The sequence below is a fragment of the Leucoraja erinacea genome, chromosome 17 (genome assembly GCF_028641065.1).
Source record: "Leucoraja erinacea ecotype New England chromosome 17, Leri_hhj_1, whole genome shotgun sequence".
NCBI lineage: Eukaryota > Metazoa > Chordata > Chondrichthyes > Rajiformes > Rajidae > Leucoraja > Leucoraja erinaceus.
In genome coordinates, this window is record NC_073393.1 from 20,782,136 (window position 1) to 20,808,257 (window position 26,122).

A 26,122-nucleotide genomic window follows, 5' to 3' on the forward strand; every position below is an offset into this window, starting at 1 on the left:
AGGTGATAGGTGGGTACAGGTAAAGGGGGGGGGGGGCATGATTTGTAGATGGGTGGAATAAGTAACTAAGGCTGGATGTGAGAAGAAGACAAAAGGGTGTCAGACTGCCTGACCCATTGAGTTTCCCCTGCATGTTGTATATTTGCTCAAGATTCCATCATCCGCAGCCTCTCATGTCTCCTAATGCACAGCGGCAGAGTTGCTGCCTTATAGTGCTAGAGACGGGGGTTCGATCCTGACTACGGGTGCTGTCTGTACAGAGTCTGCACCTTCTCTCTGTGATTGCGTGGGTTTGGTTTGGGTGCTCTGGATTTTCTCCCACATCTCACAAAGACGTACAGATTGTGGGTTAATTGGCTTCCTTAAGTCGTGTGTAGGATAGAACTAGTGTGCGGAGAGCTGGTCGCCGTGGGTCCGGTGGGCCAAAGAGCCTGTTTCCACACTCTAGTGACCAAAAAATCTAAAAACCCGTGGATAGCACTACTGGGTATAGATGACAAAGCTAGGAAGCTTGCATTAAACATACGTGCCAGCACAAACCGGTTGGGGTGAGTAGCTGTGACATAGCCATACTATGCTCTTTGATTAAAAGGGAGCCAGCTCAAGGGTTGGAAAATCCTGTTCCCGTATGAGCAGGAAATTCAGTCCGGACAAAAGGCCGATGTGAAGTTGTTCTTGTTTCAGGATTTCTGCCTGCTATACGAAGAAGCCAAGTATTACCAGCTACAGCCCATGGTGAGGGAACTGGAGAGGTGGAAGCAGGAGCTGGAGCATCGGAAGTGCTCGCAGCCCTGCGAGTGTCTGGTGCTGAGGGTCACGCCTGACCTGGGCGAGCGCATCAGTCTGAGCGGGGAGAAGTCACTAATAGAGGATATTTTCCCTGAGACTGGGGACGTCATGTGCAACTCCGTAAACGCGGGGTGGAACCAGGACCCCACGCACGTCATCCGATTTCCAATTAACGGATACTGCCGGCTTAACTCCGTCCAGGTAAGCAGTGGTCCCGAGACCGACCAAATCCCTTGGTAAGGTTTACAAACCGTATGAGCACAAGGGTTTTGTGGTCACTGTCTGGCTGCTCCAACAGTCTGCTGATACTCAGTGTTTGTAAATAAACCTTGGCGAATAACCCAGGAGGCGCATTGGTAGAATGATAGCTCCTCAGTCACCCCAAACATTCACTCCCTCCACCACCAGTGCACCAAAGCTATTGAATGCACTGTGGTTACTGGTTTAGCATCTCCTGAGCCCATGTCCCCCACACCCTCAGGCTTTCCTCTGTGGGCAGTGGCACTCACCTTGACGAAATACATGCCCTGTATTTTGGAGCTTGTCTCTGGCCATTTACCTGCACTGAGACCTCTGCCCCATCACTCGGAGGGTGCTAGCTCCAGCCATGACTTCATGCTTTGCCGGGAGATGGGTGCTTTGTTTTCATGCTGAGCTCGATGTCATTCCATTGGTGGATGTGTATTGATTCCATCTGTTCCATCTTTGAACCATGCACCAAATGTTAAGCAGATGTTGGGCTGCTCTGAGAGGAAACGAGAGTTTGCCAAACTAAATACCACTTAATAGCGCCCTCCGGCTCTTTAGTGCACACTGATCCCTTGATGTGAACATGTGTAATGTACACCTAGTTGTGTAAATCCAAAACAGTATACACCACGAGGCTCTTCATCGCCAATTTACTGGTCAATGGAAATGATCATTGTAATCTCTACCCTCTCAAACCTTCTTGAATTTCCCTCTGAACCTGTTCTGCCCCAGACAGTAATCTGTACAAATTCCACCTCCTCATCTCTGAAATTCTGTGAATTTTAACTGAACTTTCTCATTGTTCCAATGTCCTTTGTACAATAATTGAGTATCTCGTGTGATCAACATTACAAAGAAACACCTTGACTTACCGATCATTTATTTTGCTTATAAAATCCAGAAGTACGTTTTTGCACTTTTTTTCCTTCTTTCTTAAAAAAGGGAGCAAACTAAGAAAAAGTTGCAGTTTATGGTTATAGTTATGGGAATCGCGCCATCGGTGGAGCAGTACCGATGATGCAATACCCATGCGGCAGTAGTCAAGATGGATCCTGAATAAAAATGGCTGAAGCTAAGGCACGAGTGTAAAGCCTCCGTTAATTAGTTGTGAAGCTGTGATGGAGCAATTTACAGTAAGGAAACACAATACTAAGATCGGGACCTGTTTCAGAATTAGTTGAGTTTTGATTAGGTGCACGGCAACGGCGGACGACGTATGCGAGTGAGTACTACCGAGAGACGATTGTGCGGCCTACATATAGAGGGGCGGATTTGTCATGAAAATGGAGCAGCTAAAGCCCCCAAGGCAAATTAATTTTGAGGCAAGGGACTTGCCAATGGAGTGGAGACAATGGAGGGAGGAGTTTGAGCTCTATGTTGATTTGAGCATGGAAGGGAAGGATGACAAGACAATGAGGAAACTGCTCATGTACCTAGTTGGACCGCAATGGAGAGAGCTCTACCAAACGCTGGAGACACGGACGGACGTCAGAGGGCAATGTACAAGAAGTTACGCTAGAGCAGGCTCTCGATGCTTTCGAACAGCATTGTCAACCCGTGACGAACAAGACCATCGACAGGTATAGATTTTTTACGAGGGGCCAAGAAAGAGGGGAGACTTTTGACTTGTTTTTAATAGAACTGAAGCTCTTGACAGCCTATTGCGGTTTCAGAGAGTTGAAGGATTCACTGATACGTGATAGAATAATATGCGGCATAAGAATGACATGCTGCGGGAGAGGCTTCTCCGAGAAAAGGGTGTGAAGGCATGCCAGCCTTCGGTGCTTGCCAAGGCCAGAGTTGATGTCCTGTTAAGTGACTAACAACAAGATGTCTGTGCAGTGAGACAAGAGGGGAAAAGATACCAGCCAACCATACAGTGCAAATACTGCAGATACACACATGAGAGGAAGAAGGAGATATGGCCGGGAGTGTTTCAAATGCCATATGAAAGAGCATTTTGCATCACAATACATGGAAAAGCAGGTGCAACTGAAGAACCAGAAGAGAGAACAGAAAGGGGAAATCCTGTGCATACAGTGGAGGAAGTGGAGAGTTCCAGTGATGAGTATAATGACAGTCAAGAGGATGATGAAATTCACACAATGGAACTGCAACCAGAAGCAGTAGAAGCAGAAAGTGCACAATGTTGAGGAGACTCAATTCCCAAAGAAAATCTTTGCGACCATGATGCTGAAAGGGAAGGAAGTAAAATTCCAGGTGGACAGTGGAGTCACGTGTAACATCACTGCCAAGATGTATGCAAAGGATGTGGATGACACCAAGCAAGCGTTGTCGATGTACGACAATACGATAGTGGTGCCTCTTGGGAAAAGCAAGGTGAGACTAGTGAACCCAAGGAATGGAATGAAATACAAAGTAGAGTTTGTAGTCCTGGAGGAAGACTGCATTCCAATCCTGGGAAGCAGGGCAGCACAGCAGATGGGACTCATCGCTGTGTGTAAAGAGAACATAATGACATTGAATGGCAGTGAAATCCCTCTGAGCAAGGAAAGACTGATGGCTGAGTATGCTGATGTGTTTGAAGGGACAGGTAAATTCGAGGGCAAGTAGCGTCTGCAGGTAGATGACAGCGTAACGCTGGTGATCCATCCACTATGAAGAGTCCCTGTAGCCTTACGGAGTGAGCTGAAAGAGGAGTTAGGCAGACTAACAGAAGCTGAAATAATTGCCCCAGTAGAGACCCACACTCCAGCCTTGTGTGTGTGTAGAAAAGCCCAATGGAAAGTTAAGAGTGTGTTTAGACCCGAGGGATCTGAACAAGGGGCTTAAAATAAGTCGTTACCCAATGACGACGATTGCAGATGTCCTCACATACCTGAATGATGCCAAGGTCTTTAGCACATTTGACCCAAGAATGGGTTTTGGCAAGTGGAACTGGATGATGAGAGTTCTCAGCTGATGACATTTAACACACCATATGGCAGATATAGATGGAGACGCATGCCATTTGGTCTGTCCATGGCCCCTGAAGAGTTCCAGCGAAGACAAAACCAAGTGTTGGAGGGCCAGGAAGGAGTGAGGTCTGTTGCTGGCCACATCCTAGTGTTTGGGAAAGGAAACACTGCAGAGGAAGCAGAAAGAGACCATGACAGGAAGGTCAGAGCTCTGATGGAGAGATGCCGTGACAGAAACCTGAAGCTGAACATAGAGAAGGCAAAGCTGAAGGTGAAGGAAGTCACGTTCATAGGACATAAGAGTCTCTGCTGCAGGACTGAAACCAGATCCAGGGAAGGTAGAAGCAGTGCTACAGATGCCTAACCCAACGGATGTTCAAGGAGTTCAGCGATTTATTGGGTTTGTGAGCAAATTCCTTCCTGGACGAAGCGACCTATGTGAACCGCCCCGCAAGCTGACACAGAACGATGTAGTTTGGTGGTGGGCAGAGGTGCATGACAGGGTGGTTATGAAAATAAAGAAGCTAGTAACTGCTGAGCTAGTACTCGGATAGTATGATCCATCCAAGGAGCTGACAGTACAGGCCGATGCATCAGAAACTGGACTGATGCGGGAGGGCCATCCAGTTGCCTATGCCAGCAGGGCCCTGACAGATGTGGGGACCAGATATGCACAAATAGAAAAAGAATTGCTGGCAGTGGTGTTTGGTCTAGAGAGGTTCCATGTGTGCACATATGGAAGGCCATTGAATGTGCAGTCAGACCATAAGCCACTGGAGATAATCGCCACACAAACCACTTCATCGTGCAGCAAAGAGATTGCAGAGGATGCTGGTGAGGACGCAGACAGGAGACTATGATGTGACAATAAGGTACAGACGAGGGAAGGAGATGCAGCTTGCGGACATGCTGAGCAGAGCATATATTCAGACTGGCAAGACTGACAAGACCATGAGAGAACTGGAGACTGTAAACCTGGCAAGGCACATCCCAATATCACAGCCTCTGCTAAATGGCATAAGGGATGCAACAAAAAAAAATGAGGCTATGCAGAGACTGCAAAAGGTGATCAAACGAGGCTGGCTAGAGAATAAGAAGGATGTTGACCCCAAACTTATTTCCTATTTCCATGTGAGGGACGAGCTGAGTGTTGGCGATGACCTCGTATTCAGAGGAGAGAGAGTAATCATCACTAAAGCTACGAGACGAGACATGATCACACGAGTACATGATTCCCACATTGGTATAATTGGCTGTCTAAGAAGGGCAAGAGAATGTCCGCACCGGCCCGGAATGAGTGCAGAAATCCAGGACTTCGTACAGAAATGTGAAACATGTCAAGTTCAAGGGAAAGAGCAGCCAAATGAAACACTGCATTCCCATGAAATTCCAGAGAGGCCATGGGCGAAGGTGGGTGCAGATTTGTTCCACTTGGATGGAAGGAACTATTTGATCACGGTGGACTACTTCTCAGGATATTGGGAAATAGACTATCTGGAGAAAACACTGGCATTTAATGTCATCCATAAAATCAAAGGCCAGTTCGCAAGATATGGAATACCAGATCAGCTCATCACAGATAATGGGCCACAGTTCGCAGCTGAGGAGTTCAATAGATTTGCCATGAAGTGGCAGTTTGAACATACGCCCGCATTATCCACAGAGTAATGGAAAGGCGGGGAGCAGTGTGAAAGTTGCAAAGTCATTGCTGAGGAAGGCTAAGGCTGCAGGAGCTGACCCTTACCTGAGCATACTAGCTTTTCGCAACACACCAACACCTGGCATGAGTTGCAGTCCAGTACAAAGACTGATGAACAGATGTACCAGGTCCATACTACCAACTACTCAGAGACTACTCAAACCTGAAATTCAGAAAAAAAGTAGGAGATGAGTTGAGAGCAGCTAGAGACAGACAAGTAGACTACTACAACAGAGGATCGATCCCAAGATCTGATTCCCCTGAAAGCTGGTGATCCAGTTCGATTGGTGACCGACATCAGCCCTGGAGGAAGGCTGTGGATGTAGGCCGTGTTGGGCAACCCAGGTCTTATGAAGTCAGAACCGAGGACGGCGTCATCTATCGTCGGAATCGGCGCCATCTGAGGTAGACCAAAGAGCCATTTCATTGCGCTGATGTTGACCTGGATGACCTGGTGACGTCGCCTGAATCGGAGTAAGACAATCGACCTATGAACCGATCACCGGTCCCCAGGGAGCATCAAACCCTGGCAACAAGATCTGGTAGATGCGTGAAAAAAACACGCTATCTGCAGGATTATGTGCCCAAATAAGGATGGCGCCTGTATATGTAGTTGATTATAGATTTAAAAGGCTATTGGGTTATGTTTTAAAATGTTAATGTTATATTGTTCTTTTATAGTTTGATATGCATAGTTTTATTTAGAAGTTGTGGTAATGGCCATTTTAAAACTAAACAAATTAATAAATAAAAAGGGGAAAGGAAATGAGGAAGCAGACGTGTTGTTCAAAGTTTAGATAATTACGAACACTGAACTGTCGCCGATCCAAGAAATGAGAATTTGAAAGCTAGCACGGAAATGTGCTGTCAAACGCATGTTGGAAAATGGACTGTCGGACACATGTTGGACTCAGTGAAATAAGATGCCATGGAAGAATTTAATTTATTGCTATACATGTACATAAGTGTTTTGTAAACAATGGGCGATGTTATGGGAATAGCGCCATTGGTCGTGCAGTACCGATGATGCAATATCCATGAGGCAGTTGCCAAGATGGATCCTGAATAAAAATGGCTGAACCCAAGGCTCGAGTGTAAAGTCTCTGTAAATTAGTTGTGCAGCTGTAATGGAGCAGTTTACAGTAAGGAAACACAATACTAGAACAGTTATAACATACAGTATGTTAATGGCCTTGGGACTAGGAAAGCCATCAACCTTTCATTGTGCTAGCCCTGGTCAGGTTGATGAGATGACCAACTTCTTGCTTGGACATTGCATGGATCAAGTTACATTGGACGGCAACTAATGTAATACTGGGCGTAGAATTCCAACCACAACTGCACTTGATCTGACATCAACTACAATTATACGGGCAATCACATTCCAAGGTGCGGATGGTGTGAAAATTATCAACAGCTGTGCGCAGTGAAGCCAAGGTGCTTAGTTCTAAGTGTGAGGAACTAAAACAAATGGTATTGGTATGGGTTTATTATTCTCATGTGTGCCCCAGTCAAATCATTGTTTACATGAGTACAATTAAACCCTGCTTGGGTACAACTGGTAGTGCAAATAGAGGACTACCAGAGTGCAGAATGTAATGTTACAGTATTGTAGCATTACAGTTAAAGAGAAAAGGTACGTCAGCGATGAAGTAGGTTGGAACATCGGGACAACAGAGTTAAAAAAATATTGGGACTGAAACTGAGAAGGAATGGAGAAAAATTGAAGTACAGATGAAGGGAGATGTTCTTTGGACATTTAACAAGTACTTAGATAGGAAGGTAAAGGAATGTGGACCTAACATTGGATTGGCATAGGTAAGCATCACAGTCAGCATGGATGAAGTGGGCTGAATGGTCTATTTCTGTGCTGCATTTTCCTGTGATGCCCGTATACAAATTGCAGAGGGTAACAGGTGCAGCAAATGGTTAGGAAGGCAAATTGCATGTTTGCCATTGCTGCAAGAGGGCTGGAACCTTACAATAGGTATTATTACAATCTTATTGTGCCTTTGTTTAAGACAGGCTGCAGGAACAAGCGAAGACACAACCCTGACATCAATTGTTGGAAGGAATTTATTTGCATTTGGAAAGGCAAGGCCTGAATAGGGTAGTCTCAGTACTGCTTTATGCATGGAAATCATGGCTCGTGCATTTGATTGAGATTTTGGAGAAGTTGACAAAGAGGACTGATGAGGGCAGCGTGGTAGATGGTGTAAACATGGGCTTTAGCAAGGCCACTGACAAAGCCCCATATGGTAGGCTGGTCCAGAGGTTAGAATGCATAGGATGCAGGGACAGCTAGTTTGCTGGTAGGAGTCAGATGGTGGTGGTGGAGGCTTGTTGTTTAGGTTGGAAACCTGTGATCAGTGGTGTGCTGCAGGGATCGGTGATGGGTCCTCTTTTGCGTGATTTGGATGTGAAGGTGCTTGATGAGTGAGTTTGTTCATGACGCCAACATTGGTGGCTTAGTGGAGAGTGAAGAAGTTTGCCTAAACTTACAACAGGATCTGGATCTGGATCAACTGGGGAAGTGAGCAAGGGGGTGGCAGATACAATTTAACTCGCGTGAGTGTGAGATTATGCATTTTGAGAAGTTAAACCAGGCCAGAACATACACAGTGGATGGCAGGGCTCTGGAGAGTGTTGTTGAACAGAGGCACCTTGGGGTACAATTCCCTGACAGTTATAAGATCAGGGGACACTCATTTAAACCCAAATACTGGAAACTCTTCTCGCAGATGGTGTGAGTCTGCACAATTCTGCCCCCCAGATTGTGGTGGATAACAGATCACATTAAAGAGATATTGAAAGGTCAGGGAACTGAGGGCTATGGAGACCTGTCCCAATACAGGAGTGTAGTGATCACATTGAATGGTGGATTAGTCTTGAGGGGCTGAGTGGCCTACTTCTGTGTCTATTTTTCGTTCTGAGATACAGCATGGAGACAGGTCCTTCGGTCCACCAGGTCAACGCTGACCGTCGATCACCCCTTCACACTAGTTCAATGTTATCTCACTTTCCCTGCACATTAGGAGCAATTTACAGAGGCCGATTAACCTTCAAACCCACACGTCTTTGGAGTGTGGGAGGAAACTGGAGCACCCAGAGGAAACCCACGCGGTCACAGGGAGAACGTGCAAACTCCACACAGATGGATCCTGGGTCTGGTGGTGTGAGGCAACAGCTCTACCCACTGCACTTTCTGCCACCCATATTTTTCATGAGAAAACCCGTAAATCATCTGGTAAATTTATCTCTGATTCTTGAAAGTGGTTAAACTCGGAGCAAAGGAAATAGGCAACGTTTCGGGTCGAGACCCTTCTTCAGACCTGAGAGAAGATTTATGAGCTATTGTGAGGTCCTGAGCGACAGGGAGAGGTTGGGCAGGATAGGACTTTATTGCTTGGAGTGCAGGAGGCTGAGGGGTGATCTTACAGATGGATATAAAATCACAAGGGGAATAGATAGGGGAAATTAATGCAGTATTTGAACCAGGGTAGGAGAAGCAAGAACTAAAGGGCATAGGTTTAAGATGAGAAGGGAAAGATTTATTAGGAAGCTGAGGAGCAACATTTTCCACAGTGTATGTATGGAATGAGCTGCTAGATGAAGTATTTGAAGCGGGTACTATAACAATATTTAAACGATATTTGGACAAATACATGGATAGAAGAGTTTGGAGGAATATGGGCAAAAGGCAGGTAAATGGGACCAGCTGTGATGGGACATCTTGGATGGCATGGGTAAGTTCGGCTGAAGGACCTGTTTCCATGCTAAATAAATGCAGGTCTGTCTGTTTATACACAAAGCACTGATTTGATGACTTTGCTTTGTCTCTTTTCCTATCATGTCACATCCCCAATGAAATCTATGTTCCTGTTTTAATCTGGGAGCTGAGCGTTATTGAAGCAAAGCTTCAGAGCCATCGGAAGTAATCCCAGGTCACAATTCTGGAGTGAACGAGGAGCTGTAGGAAACGAAGAGAATGAAGTTAGTTATAAAAATATAATGATGAAGGATGGAAAGTGCCAGCACCTGACGCTTCCATGCCAAGGTCCAGAACATGGTGGCACCGTGGAAACTAAATGTCATTTTCTAATTTGCCACAGATCCTGGGATCCTACGGATGGAAGGCATGAAATGTAATCCTGCTATTTAGGAAATGATAGGGGTACTAAAAGAACAAAAAAAGCATAGTGCTGTAAGAAATCAGCGGGTCAGGCAGCATCTGTAGGAGCAATGGACAATGTTTCGGGTTGGAACCATTCTTCAAGGTGGAGGGTAATGGGGCTGGGGGTCCCTGCAGGCAGGTGGCACTTGGGTAAAAGGTCAGCCATGGTCAGCCATGTTCTAGTTGAAGGGTAGAACAGGTGGGAGGGGCCAAATGGCCCCTCTTTACGCTTGGAATGTCTGTTGAGGAGCCCGGTTTCCGGGGAAGGGAATACACAATCCCTCTACTTGCTGGATCCCTGGTGCAGCCTCATCAGCCCACGCCAAGGGTCAGGCTGATTTGTACTGTGGAGTTTAGAAGAGTAAGGGGGGGACCTCATTGAAACATAGTGAAAGATTTGGATAGAGTGGATGTGGAGAGGATGTTTCCACTAGTGAGAGAGTCTAGGACTAGAGGCCATAACCTCAGAATTAAAGGACTTCTTTTAGGAAGGAGATGAGGAAAAATGTCTTTAGTCGGAGAGTGGTGAATCTGTGGAATTCTTTGCCACAGATGGCTGTGAAGGCCAAGAGTGAATATTTTTAAGGCAGAGAGTTAGATTCTTGATTAGTACAGGTGTCAGAGGTTATGGGGAGAAGGCAGGAGAATGGAGTTAGGAGGGAGAGATAGATCAGCCATGATTGAATGGCGGAGTAGACTGCATGGGCCGAATAACCTAATTCTACTATCCCTTATGACCTTGTGATTTTTTGTCACCATTTCACACATAAATTGGTTGTAATGATACTTGTTTTTAATATGCTATTTGCACCCCGTATAATTCCGTTACATTTCTGAGCTCTAGCCCAAGATGTGGAGGCAGGGCAGCCAGAGCAACTTGCTTGGTGTACATTGTATTTAAGTGGGTGTCCCTCATACCTGCTTACAGACACAGGCATCAGGTGCCGTGCTGATGATGGGCAGTGAGAGACCTGTCCAATACATCCCACTCCCTCTGGCCCCCAAACTGTTACCCTTCAAATATTTAACTGCATCCCCTTTCCAGTTGAACTCGCTTCCACTGCCATTCCTGTTCGCCCTTTCCACATCAGAATAGCCTGCTCCGTTGAAAGGAATTCTCCTCTCTCCCTCTGGCCAATCTCATTCAATCTGTGTCCTCTGATCACTGACCTTTCTGCCACTGGAATCAATATCTCCTCATTCACTCGTGAATGGTGGAGCCCCAGGGAGTATTTAGGAACAGAAGAGCCATTGTGCCTAGTCCCTGAAGGCAGTCCAGGTAGATAAGGTGGTGAAGGAGGCCTGTGGGATGCTTGGGGTACAGGCAGTCAGGGCAGGGACTGCCCACTACAACATTATGTAACTTTGAATAGGCCATTGCTGCCGTACAGTGCAATTCTGGTCACCACACTGTGGGTAGAATGTTATTACATTGATATTCGTTACACAGAGGGTGGGGGGATATGGATTATTTGCAGGCAGATAAGAGTTGGCATCATGTTTGGCACAGACATAGTGGGCCGAAGGGCCTGTTCCTGTGCTGTACTGTTCCACATTCCGAGGTGCAGAGGGGATAACATTTCAGTTATAAGGAAATTCTGAATGGGCTGAGGCTGTGGAGACTGAGAGGGGATTTGGTACATATACGGGCAGTCTTGGGTTAAGACAGGGCTCTTAAGAACTGTTTACAACCCAAACTGTGGGTATGTCAGAAACTGCCACATATGTGGTGTGGGAGAGACAGTGGTGAGGGGAGAGTGAGCGGGCATGGGGAGAGAGGTCGCCAGAGGCAGCACTGACTCGGTGAGTGAGGGTGTGAGGCTGCTCGGTGCTCCCAGCTCCACTTGGCTCCACCCAGCCCCCGATCCTTATGGTTCAGGGAGAGGGTGGAATGGGGTGGGGAGAGAAGGCACGGGAGTACCCCGCTTCCTCCCGGCAGAGGATGGACTGAGCTGTCAAAGCAGGTAGGTGCTGCCTTTAACCGACACTTGGAGAGGTACATGGATAGGAAAGGTTTTGAGAGATATGGACCAAGCTTAGATGGGGCTTGTTGGTTGGTATGGACGGGTTGGGCCGAAGGGTCTGTTTCCGTGCTGTGTGACTCTTGACATTGTCCTCCCTGCAGGTTCTGGAGCGGTTGTTGCACAAGGGATTCCGGGTGGTGGCATCCTGCGGTGGTGGAGTGGATTCCTCACAGTTCAGTGAATACGTGCTGTATCGCCGGGATAAGCAGTCACAGCTCACACCCACAACGTTCAGAATAAAGCAAGAGCCCCTGGATTAGTGTGAGCACCATCCAGCCTGGCCTGTTAGGCTTTTTTATGTTCAGTTTCTACCAACCCTCACCCTCCCCAACAGTCTACCTGTTCCGTTTTAGTTGCTGGACTCGAGAGCAGGCATCTGTCCGAGAGGAAGATTTCTGGACGTTGATATTTACAGTATCGCTGGATTGGATCCGCTGCGTTCCCGTTACCGTGCGCGTGTGGACAATTGATGCCGCCAGTCATTCCAGGATGGCAAAAGGCAGGAGGAGAAGGGGCGCTGGTTACAACCATGGCAGGAATCCAACGCTGAGGTTCACACTGCGATAATCCACAACTGCTGAAACTTGTAAAGTATTCTTCTGTCTCCACCGATTCTCCAGCCAAGCATTGTTGCTCCCATCCCAAAGAAAACAGTCTGCCTCAATGACCCTGGGAGCCGACCACCTCACCAACACTGGGCCATGTCTATGTGAACAGAGTTGACACAATCCACTCCAGTTACAGACACTCAGTGCTGGGATACCTTCCCTGGTACGCACACACCGTCCCTGTTACACACACCATCCATGTTACACACACCGTCCCTGTTACACACACTGTCCCTGTTACACACACACTGTCCCTGTTACACACACACACCGTCCCTGTTACACACACACACACACATCCCTGTTACACCCACTGTCATTGTTACACACACACACACATTGTCCCTGTTACATGCACACATTGTCCCTGTTACACACACACTGTCCCTGTTACACACACTGTCCCTGTTACACACACACATTGTCCCTGTTACACACACACACATTGTCCCTGTTACACACACACATTGTCCCTGTTACACACACACACTGTCCCTGTTACACACACACTGTCCCTGTTACACACACACACACACACCCTGTTACACACACACATTGTCCCTGTTACACACACACTGTCCCTGTTACACAGATTGTCCCTGTTACACACACACATTGTCCCTGTTACACGCACACATTGTCCCTGTTACATGCACACTGTCCCTGTTACACACACACACATTGTCCCTGTTACACACACACATTGTCCCTGTTACACGCACACTGTCCCTGTTACACGCACACACACTGTCCCTGTTACACACACACACTGTCCCTGTTACACACACACACTGTCCCTGTTACACACACACATTGTCCCTGTTACACACACTGTCATTGTTACACACACACACCATCCCTGTTACACACACTGTCATTGTTACACACACACTGTCCCTGTTACACACGCACACTGTCTCTGTTACACACACACACACTGTCCCTGTTACACACACACACACCATCCCTGTTACACACACACACTGTCCCTGTTACACACAGACAGATCCTGTTACATGCACACTATTACATGTTACTATTACAAACACACACACACACACACACACACACACACACACATACACAGAGAGTCAGTGCTGGGACATCGTCCCTGTTCCTACTTTAAAGATGATTTCTTGGGCTCCACCGTAATGCCTGACGATGTGATTTTAGTGAGCAGCCCACTGGTCAGCCAGCACTGGCCAGAGGTTTGATTATAGAATACCCGGGAGCAACGTAACCCACCCAGTGTCTCATTCTGCCCCTCACAGTCTTCGTACAGAGTCTCCTGCCCCTCACTTCACCATCATCTCACTCAGTCCGAGGCAGGCCCCAGACCTATGAGACTAAAGCAGCTAAAGTTAAAGTACAATTCATTAAATGCTGAAAAGAAAGCAGTTGATTTTTTTAATTATAAATAAACGAAGATGTTTAACTGAAACTTGTCTATGTTTTTTCTACAATAAAGCTATAGGAAGATGTCATTAAGTTGGAACGGCGCAGAAGAGATTCACTGGGATATTGCCTGGCCTTGCGGGCTTAAGTTATAGGGAGTGGTTGGAAGTGCTGGGACTTTTATTCTCTGGGGCTTGGGAGACTGAGGGGTGACCTTATTGATGTGTACAAGATCATGAGGGGCATGGATAAAGTGAACATACACACAGTCTTTTCAGCAAAGTAGAGGATTCTATAAATAGAGGGTACAGGCTTGAGGTGAGAGAATTCAGAGGGACCTCGGGGCAACCTTTTCACTCAGAGGGTGGTCTGTATCTCGAATAAGTTGCCAGAGTAAGCTATAGAAACGGATTCAATTGCAATTTTTAAAATACATTGGACGGATATATGGATGGGAAAGGTTTAGTGGGATATGGGCTAAATGCAGGCAAATGGGACTGGCCCAATACGCAACTTGGATAGCATAGACCAGGTGGGCCGAAGGGCCTGTATTCATGCCTACAGCTCTAGGACTACTCATGGGTTGTTCTAATTCCATTGTCCAGCAAAGCTGAATGAACTGTAGTTTTGTGTCTGAGACGGATGTTCAGCCAGATCATCCCTTATCCAGCAGCCCAGTATTGGGGCTGTGCTACGTTGCCAAGGCACCTCTCTAAACCAATTCCCCTGTCAGAAGGATATGGGGGATGTGAAGACCAGGGAGTTCCCCAGTGTCTGCAACAGCACGTATCCTGTAACACCAAGTATCCTGCAGCAGCGATCACTACCATATTCACTCGTTTTTACATTGGTATCCGTGGGAACTTGCTCCGTAATTTGATCGCTGATTTCTACATTACAACAGTGACCACACATCAGCGGAGACATTAGTGGGACAGCATGAATGGCGCAGTAGAAATGCCGCCTGTTCTCTCTCCCTCTCTTTCAGTCTTAGTTTAGAGATACAGCACGAAAACGGGTTCTTCGGCCCACTGATTCCACGCTGACCATCGATCACACGTTCTCATCCACTCCCCGCACACTAGTGGTAATTTACAGAGGGCCAATTAAATCATGATCCCGCACGTCTTTGGGATGTGGGAGGAAACCAGAGCACCCGGAGGAAACCCACGTGGTCACAGGGAGAACGTGCAAACTCCAGACAGACAGATCACTACAGCTTGCAAGCATTTCAATTCCTTCAACATCAGCCGCTGTATCCTGTCTGGCACTTGTGGGCCTCACATTCTTTAGTTTTGGCATAACAGGTTATTTTCTAATGATTTCATGTGCTATGTATTACTTAATCCTTCTGGTAGCACTGCAGTTGTGTATTGTCTGTGGTGAAATTTCAGTCAATTTACTGAATCATCTGCTCACCTGGACTTTATTAGTCAATTTCATCTCTAGACCCACCTGTCCATTGACATTCCCTCCATTACTCTTATTGTAAACTTATTTTGGTGCTTTTTATTGGACCTCTACCTCCCACTAACTTGAGCTCCTGACTTACACGACTTAAAAACTTCAAATTTAAAGCATTGTAACCATTTATAATTCAAAATAACAAAAAAAAAGATTCTAGTAACACTCAACAAGTTAGTCAGTATCTGAATTGAGAGAATCAGCTCAAATCATAGGCCTTTCATTCAGCTACGAAACAAAAGCAACCTGCTACAATGGAGACACAGGAATATCAAAGCTGTGTTTTGCCTCATTGATTATTCTCCCTGTGGGGTGTGAGTTTGTCTCAATTTTAGAGGCAACGTGGAAGTGTACACCTCATGGCACCCCCCTGTCTTAGGTAAATGGAAATTAAAACAACAGAATAAAAAAGACCCCACATCTGTGGAGCCACTGCCGTTGGAACCTGGGTCTGGTTATGTGGGGGGACCTAAAGACACTATGATTGAGTTATTCTATCCCAGAGCGGCCCAGGGAATGGTCTCCCTTGACCAATGCTTCACTGACAGTGAAATGTTCCCAATCGTGCAGACCTGCTGCAGACCTGAACTCATCCAAAGCTGCCTGCATCCCAACCTATGTGGAATCCCATTCACCAGCCTCTCAATTGTTGCCAAGACTAGAGGGTCTGAGCTATAGGGAGAGGTTGAGTAGGCTGGGATTCTATTCCCTGGAGCGCAGGAGGATGAGGGATGATCTGCCCTGTCAGTGGCTGCGGAAATCCCACTGCAACCCTGCAGTGAAAGAGCTCGCAGTGAGGGTGGAGATGGTGGGAGACGGAGACGGAGCGTGATCGGAGATGGGGATGTGTTGAACACCCTCGTCGGCCCATCCACTACAACTCTGCAGCTAACACATTCATGCAGCTATCAGTCCAGGGATGGGATTTTTACAGAGGACAATGGAGGCCACATGAAATATTAAACAATAATATGTTTTTATTCTTTTGGAAAACCAGTACAAGAATGAGAGCCTGTCTGTGTACATGGGAGGTAATTGTATATACAATAACAAAACTAACAACATTCTAATAAGTGCAAGTCCCTTTAAATGTTATTGACATTATCATCTTTCTAGAACCAGTTTTAATGGGAGTGTTGTCACTCGCTGGTATTAACAGCAGAACTAAAGTATGGGCTGGACCTGCGGTGAATGCAAGTATACTTGCTCATTAATAATCATAAAATAACAATATATTACCAGTTTAAGTATTCTTAAAGTGAGAAACTTTCTGATTAGCCTCTAGACTTACAGTCCTTCCTCTCTCCCTCCCGTACCCGGCTTCCCAATGCAGGGATCCGACCCCAGTGGACAGGGAACACCAGGCTTACACAAGCAGAGCGCATCCTGAACCCAGCTCACCACTATGGCAACACTGCCAGCTGTCTCTCTCAATCTACTTCATTGCACCGAGGTTTCTTAAAAAGTTGTAAACTGAAAAAAAAACCTATAAATTCCCTTCAACGCGTGATTCCCAGTGGTGCCAAAGGCTTCTGAATGTGGGAGCCGATGACCTGAAATTAACTCCTGGAATGGGTTACCCCATAAAACTACAAAATGAAAATCAACACAAGATCCGAACGTCTACAGCTTCGGTTCCCACCAAACGGTGTTAGCGTGGAGAGAACGGGCATGATGGGAATCTAAAACTGCTCCAAACCCCGGGTTATGCACAGAGTGGGGAGGTCAAAGAACGACCCTAGAGACCCTTGTGTGTCCCCCCAGCAGCTGCACTCAGCTGCGTCCCTGGCCTGGGGATGAAGGGCTTCCAGACCTGCCCCGGCCTGTCCTGATACCAGGCGAAGAGTTCTTTCTTTCTTTTCAACAAAAATGCAGTCGTCAGCGTTGGGGAATTTAAACAACAGATGCTGGCCAGATAGAGGTAGCTAAAGGTTAGAAGCAAAGATGAACATATTTGAATATCAAGTGATCTGTTTGAGGATGAGCTGAAGGAGGCAGTCACTGAGCAGTGTTCACCTGCTGATGGAAGCAGTGCATGGAACCCTCTGAAGAAGGGACCTGACCCAAAACGTCACACATTCCTTCTCTCAGCTGCCTGTCCCACTGAATTACTCCAGCATTTTGTGTCTATCTGCCCTCTGTGTTGGAAACAGAGCAGAGGTGATTCAGCAGAATGTTACCTGGGCTTGTGGGCTTGAGGTGTAGGGAGCAGTTGGATAGGCTGTGGCTATCTTCTTTGGAGTACAGGAAGCTGAGGGGTGACCTGATTGAGGTGTACAAGATCATGAGGGACATGGATAAAGTGAATGTTAACAGTCTCGTTCACAGTCGAGGATTCTAAAACCATAGGCTTAAGGTGAGAGGAGAGAGATTTAAGGGACCTCATGGGCAACTCTTTCACTCAAAGGGTGGTCTGTATCTGGAACGAGCTGCCAGAGGAAGTTATTGAAGCCGATACAATTCCAACTTTTAAAAGACATTTGGTTAGATCTATGGATAGGAAAGGTTGAGGGGGATATGGGCCAAATGCAGGCAAATGGTACAAGCCCAGTATGCCAAAATGATCTGCATGGATAAGATGGGCCAAAGGGCCTTGTTCCATGCTTTACTCTGTGACTATGAGATTCACAGCTTGCTTTTTTTAAAGAAAAACAGGTAACCGTGCAACTGTGTTGTTTAATCCCACCCCTTGTTCACAAGCAGACTGTGCTTTTGGGCTAGAGAGCCCCTATATCATGGGTTTGGAGATATGCCCAGGTAGGAAATTAAAATCTGTTGTAACCACAACCAAATGGAACCCAGATTCACCCGCACCTGATGAGAGCCAAGCATCACCACAAACACAGCATCCTCACACACACTGTGCACAGGCAGTAATACCAAGCCTATTATACAGCCTCGGATTAAGTACAACATCAGGCCAGCACAACTCCCCCGACCCAAAGCCCACGGTTTATGAGAGTACAAATGATACTCACTTTGAACAGGCTCCACTGCATTCACGTTAATCCACTAACCAAGCGGACCACCAGTTGCTGTTGAGGATAAAGTGCAGACGCTACAATCTGGAACAAAAAAAACATCGCTGGAAGAACTCAGTGTGTCGAGCAGCATCTGTGGAGGCAGAAGGAGGAAGTTGATGCCTGGGACCCTAAAGCGAGATCTCAACCCGAACCATTGAAGTGTAACTCCATCGTCAATTGTCTCTGCACTTTCCAACTTAATGGCATCTGCCCTGGGCAGGGAACGACTGTGAGTGTTAATCTCAGAAACTAGCAGTTATTTGCTTTTATGCAGTGTGAGAACTCCCAGATATCGGGAAATGTGACAAGTTTGATCAAATGAAGAGAGTCTACCACCTCTTGCCTTGAGACCAAAACAGCAAATGGATCTGAAGACACAAGAGACTGAAGCGTGGGAGGGTGAAGGGAGGCGTGATAGATGTATATCAAATTATGAGAGGCACAGATAGGGTAGGCAGTCGTAGTCTTGTTCCCATGGAGGAAATATCAGAGAGGCACAGGTTCAAGGTGAGAGAGGCAAAGGTTACAGGAGATGTGCAGGGCAAGTTTTGTTTTTCACGGAGAGTGGTGGTTATCTGGAACGTAGTGCCAACAATGGCGGTGGTGGCAGATAGGACAGTGGCTTTCACAAAGGCACATGGATATGCGGGAAGGGAGGAATATAGATCACGTGCAAGCAGAGGAAATGAACTTGGTATCATGATCAGCGCGGACATTGTGGGCCGTAGGACCTGTTCCTGCGCTGTACTGAACGATGGAACCAGTCACCGGGTCAAAACCGGTGGATCCAGTGACAGGCCGACACCCCTCCCTGTGTTCCTGCTCCATGTTCCCCACCCTCCCGTACCATGGGTGCTGATGTTTAGCTCGGTTTGGTTCAGAGATGCAGCATGGAAACAGGCACTTCTGCCCACCGAGTCCACATCTACCAGCGACCACATGTTCACACTAGTTCTACAGTATGTTATCCCACTTTCACATCCACTCCCTACAGGCTAGGGGGAATTTACAGACGGCCAGTTAACCTGCACGTCTTTGGGATATAGGAAGGCTGTCAGCATCCATAAAGACTCATCACACCCCTGTAACGGACTGTTTGAACTACTTCCCTCCGGCAGACGTTACAAGGCCTTCTACGCCCGTACCTCCAGACTCAGAAACAGCTTTATTCCAATAGCTATAGCGGCTCTGAACCGGCCCTGCTGAGTGCCCCCCACCACCCCTGGACTGTCTCCCTCGGATGGTCACGACACACAGCTTATTTATTTATTTTACTTTTCTTTTTCATCGGTTGGAGCTGCATACTAAATCTCGTTGCACTGACGTGCAATGACAATAAAATGTATTATTATTATTAATATTATTATTATTATTATTATTATTATTATTATTATTATTATTATTATATAGGAGGAAACTGCAGGACCTGGAAGAAACCTACGCAGTCACAGGGAGAACATGCAAACTCCACACAGACAGCGGCAGAGGTTAGCATCGAACCCTGTGGTCACTGAGCACCTTGTTGAGGATCGTGACCGCTGTATAAAAGAACAGCCAAGGTCAAACGAAGCTTTATGTCAAAGTGTGGAAACAAAAATCCGCAGATGCTGGCTCGTACCAGAGATAGACACAAAACGTGCTGAAGTAACTCAGCGGGTCAGGCGGCATCTCTGGAAATAAAAGATGGGTGATGTTTTTGGGTTGGGACCCTTCTCAGAGAGGTGTAACTCGGCAAGTGGCACCCCAGCCAGGTTAGCGGTGCCCCTGTGGAAGGGTGAGAGGGTGGGAGCGTGTGGGGTGCCAGTGGCCGAGGAAGGGAGGGGGGGGGGGGGGGGGGGGGGGGGGGGGAGGTGCAAGACAATCCAGCCAGCGTTGGTAGATCCGCTCCTCGTTACAACCGTAAACCAACCAGAGGCACACGGCCGTGGGGAGAAGGCAAGGCTGTTTTTGTTTACTGTGAAATAACTCCCAGGTTATCTGTGAGCACTTGTTTTTACTACAATCTGAATCACACAGGGGGAAAAAAAACACCTTTAATAAAGTAACTGCACCTTAAGGAACTCAAACAGAGGCCAACATTGTCTGTAGCCATAGTAACTAATTAGTGAGCAGCTCACTGCAAGAAGAAACACAACAGAAGAAGCCGGAGGGCAGGAGCAGCACAGTTACCCAGTCTCCAGGCTCTCTCCTCTCCCATCCTTCCCTCTGCCTGGCTCCTTCTTGTCCACAGTGATGTTTGTGTGCGTGTACATGTGTGTGCACATATTGTTCCGCTCCGCAGTGGCCCATTCTGCCGTCAGGGCTCCTGACACGGAACAAAGCGGTGCGTTGTTTTATGGGCTGCGTGGCCCCCGGGCATCCTCCCGCAGCCAAGAGGGTGGATCAGCCTGGCGCTGGTCGCAGCTGCAGCTCGCTGCTCCTCTGATCCGATGCCAGGAAGTGATCAGGCATGGGCGGGTCAGGTGATGGTGCTTTGGGAAAAACAATTCTGTTTTGCCCAGGGTGAAACCACCTCACTGCCTCACTCAGTAATGCTCTCTCTCACACTCTGCGGCTAAGGTGATATAGGTCGCTGACGGAGGGGCAGAGTGGGTGGGGGGGAACATTGCTGATTGATTCGTTCATCGTTCAGGAGTTCAGTTAGGCAGCACCAGGTACGGTGTGCGTGACGCTGGTAAAGCCCACCTGGTCCACTGCTCATCTCCTGGCCAGCGAATCTGCACCACCTACCTGGGAAGGTGGCAGTCATACAGCATGGAAACCGGGCCTTTGGCCTACCTTGTACAGCATGGAAACAGGTCCTTCAGCTCACCATGTACAGCATGGAAACAGGCCCTTCAGCCCACTTTGTCTATGCTGACAAAGTTGGCATATGGCTAGTCCCATTTGCCCTGCATTAGACCCACTTCCCACTTCCTATCCAGATATTTGTCCAAATGCCCTTTAAAATACATAATTGTATCCACTTCTATCTCTTCTCTGGCAGCTCATTCTAGATACGGGCTTCCCTCTGAGTGAAAAGGTTGCCCCCAAGGTCCCTCTTAAATCTCTCCCCTTTCACCTTAAGCCTGTGCCCTCTAGTTTTAGAATCGTCTACCCTGGGAAAATGACTGTGAGTGTTCACTTTATCCATGCCCCTCATGGTCTTGTACACCTCAATAAGGCCACCCCTCACCTTCCTCCGCTCCAACGGAAGAGGTCCCAGCCTATCCATGTTCTCCCTGTAACTCCAGCCCAGCTTGTTCTCCAGAGTGTATGAATAACCAGGATCACTGGTCCTCCATGGACCGTGGATGTTTGTGGGATAGCAGGTCCTCAAACAAATGCCTTTGACCAACATTGCTCAGACAGCCATAAGCATTGGCAGCTGCCTCTCTTCCCTAAACCAGCTGTGTGGTGGTGTGTCTGATCCATACAAAGGACCCTGCTTGTACTGCTTTCACCAGGTCAGTCATACATCATAGAAACAGTAGACCCTTCAGCCCAGATCATCTATGCCCACCAAGTTGCCCTATCTCAACTAGTCTCATCTGCCTGTATCTATTCCATATCCCTCTACACATTTTCTATCCATGTAACCTGCCCACGTATTTTTGGATAAGGTCTCAGAATTTTCTAATGGGTAGGAGGCCACTTGGCCCGTTGACTCTGTGCTAGCTTACACAACAATGCTGATGAACCCAGTTCCCACTTGCTTCCGTGTAACTTATCCTCCCTCACATTCCCATCGACTCTCGCCCCCAGCTCCATCATCCACCCGCACCAGGGGCGATTTACAGCAAACAATCAACCCACACCTCTTTTGAATCACGGCCCTGTATTCCAGGCAACATCCTGGTGAATCACTTCTGCTCTCTCTGTTGCTGCCGCATCCTTCCTGGAGTGTGGTGACCACTTACAGAAGGGGTAGGAGAGGGTGAAGGGGAGGACGAGAGGGGAAGAGCTGGGAACTAGGAAAATAAGAGAGGAGAGATGAAGGTAGAGGGTAGGGGGGCGGAAGTGGATGGGGTGGTAGAGGGGGAGAGAGGAGAGGAGAGGAGAGAGGAGGGTAGAGGGTGGAGAGACGAGAGTAGAGTGAGGAGGGGTGAGAGTGAAGGGACGGGGAGAAGGGGGGAGAGAGGAAAGTAGGGGGAGAGTGGAGGGTGGAGGGGGAGAGGGGAGTAGAGGGGGGTAGAGTGAGGGGGGGTGAGAGAGTAGGGAGGGGGGAGAGTGGAAAGTAGGGGAGAGAGGAGGGTAGCGGGGAGGAGAGGAAAGTAGAGGGAAGAGAGAGAGGGAAAGATGAACAGAGAAAGGAGGGACAGAGGGAGGGAGGAGAGTCAGATAGAGGGAGGGAGTGAGGGGAGAGGAGGAAGCAGAGAGAAAGAGGTGGGAGGGAGAGAGGGACTGAGGGGATGTGTGCAGTGCAACATATTGAGCTTCAGAAGGTGGACTTGCAGGAGTGGATCTGGGGACTGCAGAGTGGATCTGGGGACTGCAGAGTGCCTCTCACTGTTGAAACCGTTTCAGCGTTTCCCTCCACAGCTCTGCACTTCAAAGTGATTCATTACACGTTAAGTGCTCTCAGACTTTGGGAGGCAGAATGAGATAGTGCAGGAGTCTGTGTGCTTTCTGATCTGTGTAATTGAGAATACGCTGTGCCAGTGCGGTGAGAGGCAGGACTGGCTCACCGCACGGAGGGCGGTGGGAACGTTTCCAGAGGGACCCACATGACGGCACTGCTCAGACTGGGGCATCTTCACCCCAGTGACAGACCCCTCACCTGATGTACAAACCTTTCCTATCCCCCCTCACCACCTTCATTCATTCACCGTGCCCCTCCCTCCCCTCCCCCCCCTCAGATTCCTATTAAATCTTTCCCCTCTCTCACCTGAAACTTATGTCCTCTAGTTGTTGATTCCTCTACCCTGGGTAAAAGACTGTGCCCTCATCCTATGATTCCCCTCATGGTGTTACACACCACGGTGGGATCACTTGTCTCACGAATGTCCCAAACCAGTTAGTCTAGCGAGGGATATCAGCAAACGTACTGAGCACAAGGAAGGATAAACTGCGTACAACACACGGTGCAGGAGTGTACAATGGGCACATTACAATTGCACGCGCGCAGACATTGTTTGTGTGTTTAGCTTGCTTGTTTGTAGAATGTGTGTATATGCGTGTGTGTGTGTGTGTGTGTTCGCATGTGTGTGTGAGCACTGACAGAATGGGGAGGGGCCGGGGGGGGGGGGGGGGGGGGGGGGGGGTGGGGGGGGGGGGGGGGGGGAGGGCAGTGTTGGGGACTGGTTCCAGGAGGGGGAGCTAGGGCTGGGGATTAATTCAGAACTGGGAGGGAAGTGGTTTAGAGGAATCTGGGCCAAACGTGACTAGCTTAGATGGGGCATCTTGGTCGGCATCTATGAGTTGGATTAAGGTCCTGTATGACTGTGGACTTATGGGGGGAAGGGATGTGCTGATGTGAATTTCTGGGTGGGGGTTGGATTGGTTCAGAGGTGTAGGCTTCGGGGTTGGGAGTGGGGGGATGGGACGACTTGGCAGGCAGATCGGTGAGTAAATGAGGACCCGCAGCAAGGGCCAGCATCTTCTACAGATGCGCCGTAGCAAGCATTTTATCAGGATACATCACAGCATGGTTTGGGAACAGCAGCAGCCAAGACCACAAGAAATTGCAGAGAATTGTGGACGTAGCCCAGACCATCACATAAACCAACCTCCCTTCAATTGACTCTATCTCCACTTCACACTGCATCGGCAAGGCCACCAGCATAATCACGGCTCAGTCTCACCCCGGTGTGGGGTAGGATGGGGGGAGTGGGGTGAGGTGCTGTGGAGGGATGTGAGACCACGTGAACTGGGAAGACTCAGGGGGTAGTCCGCATCTGGGACGAGTGGCCAGAGGAAGCTACAGAAGTCGACACAATCACGATCTTTAAAAGACATTTGGAGAGATATATGGATAGGAAGGGTTCAGAGGGATATGAGCCAAATGGCAGGCAAATGGGACTGGCCCAGGATGCCAACTTGGTTAGGCATGGGTAAGATGGGCCGAAGGGCTATTTTTCCGCGCTGTGCAGCTCAGTGACTGTGACTGTGGGCTGGAAGAGGAATTGCTGCAGCTTATTCCAATAATAGACTGTGCTGTGTTTCGGCGTTGAGAAATGTGCCTGTTCTCACACCCTCTTTCTGTCAGCCCTCAAGTAAGTTGACAGACTCACTGGGATCCACAGCGGAACAAATGCCCGCTCTCAGCAACGGTTAACTGCAATCTTTGCTTCGTTTGATGCCCTGGGGCTACACTAACATATTGTATTACATTTGTTGTCATTAGAATATTGAAAAAAAAAATTTCCATTTAGTTTACGTTAAAATATTTGACTCAACATTGAATGCTGGTCCTTCCATCTGTTTTACAACTCGGTTCAATTTATCTTCCTTTCATCGCCCCTTTTATACAAACCCCGCCACCCATTCCCATTTGACCAGAGAGTGTCGCTGCTTGTCCAGGGGGGATGTGGACGGCGAGCTCCAGCCACACCTCACACAGCTGCCCACATCTGGACACCACACCTGGACGTGTGGAGGAGGTCCCACACTAAGGGGCAGGGATCTGAGGAAGCTAGAGGTGGGCTTCTCCCAGGCGGGTATGGCAGAAGAGAGCAAAACTGAGGGTAACTGAAGTCTCTAACATGGTCCAGCAAAACAGGCGGCACCATGGCGCAGCGGTAGAGTTGCTGCCAGAGACCTTGGTTCAATCCTGACTACCGGTGCTGTCTGGATGGAGTTTGTACATTCTCCCTGGGACCACCTGGGTTTTCTCCGGGTGCTCCGGTTTTCTCCCATGCTCCAAAGTAGGTATAGGTTTATAGGTTAATTAGCTTTGGTAAAAGAAAATAGTAAATTGTCCCTAGTGTGTTAGTGTACAAGATGAGTGTTGGGCGGTGTGGACTCAGTGGGCTGAGGGACCTGTTTCTGTGCTGTATCTCTAAAGTCTAAAGTGCCGGAGCAACTGAACGGCTCAGGCAGCATCTGTGGATGGAAATGAATGAGTGACGTTTCGAATCGGGGCACTCCTTCAAGAGTGGTGTCAAGGGGGCAGAGTTGACAGACTGCGGTGATGGGAAGGGGCGGGGCAAGAGTTGATGGAAGAGGATTTATTGACAGATGAGTCAGGTGGGAGGGGGGGGGAAGCAGGGTGGAGATAGTGATCGAGGCTGGAGGTGATGAGTGGGGAAAACAAAAAGGGTGCAGGCGGGGGAACCTGATGGGGAAGCAAGGGTGGGGAGAGAAATGTAGAACCAGGGGGAGGGATAATATTTTTGAATAAGCCAAATGACAATACTTTATGTGTAATTTTAAAGGATTCAAATGAAGGGAGAGGATAACAAGGAGAATGGAAAAGAGCAGGAAGGGGAAGGATAGAAGGGGTGGGGATTTATAACCTGACTCCCTTGTCTCCATCAGTGAGGGCTGCAGGAAAGGTAGAGGAGAATGTGATGAAGGGCTCCGACATCATTTCATGAGAGTGGTAGCTGTGTGGAATGAGCTTCCAGTGAAGGTGGTGGAGGCAGGTACGTTTTTATCATTTAAAAATAAATTGGATAGTTATATGGATGGGAAGGGAATGGAGGGTTATGGTCTGAGCGCAGGTATATGGGACTAGGGGAGATTATGTGTTCGGCACGGACTAGAAGGGTCGAGATGGCCTGTTTAGAAACATAGAAACATAGAAACATAGAAATTAGGTGCAGGAGTAGGCCATTCGGCCCTTCGAGCCTGCACCGC

At 48.0% G+C, this 26,122-nt stretch overlaps 1 protein-coding gene across 3 annotated transcripts in view; it reads left to right on the forward strand.

Annotated features, from left to right (window-relative positions):
* LOC129705281 (BTB/POZ domain-containing protein kctd15-like) overlaps window positions 1-12,691 on the forward strand; it is a 39,794-nt gene extending 27,103 nt beyond the window's left edge. For 2 of the 3 annotated variants that reach the window (XM_055648790.1, XM_055648791.1), the window contains exons 5-6: window positions 685-990; window positions 11,955-12,690. In XM_055648790.1, the coding sequence (XP_055504765.1) occupies window positions 685-990; window positions 11,955-12,113 (465 nt within the window). In that variant the 3' untranslated portion in view covers window positions 12,114-12,690. Of the gene's footprint in view, window positions 1-684; window positions 991-11,954 lie in introns of all 3 variants that reach the window. The other variant, XM_055648789.1, reaches the window with a different exon arrangement.
* Window positions 12,692-26,122: the final 13,431 nt, after the last annotated feature.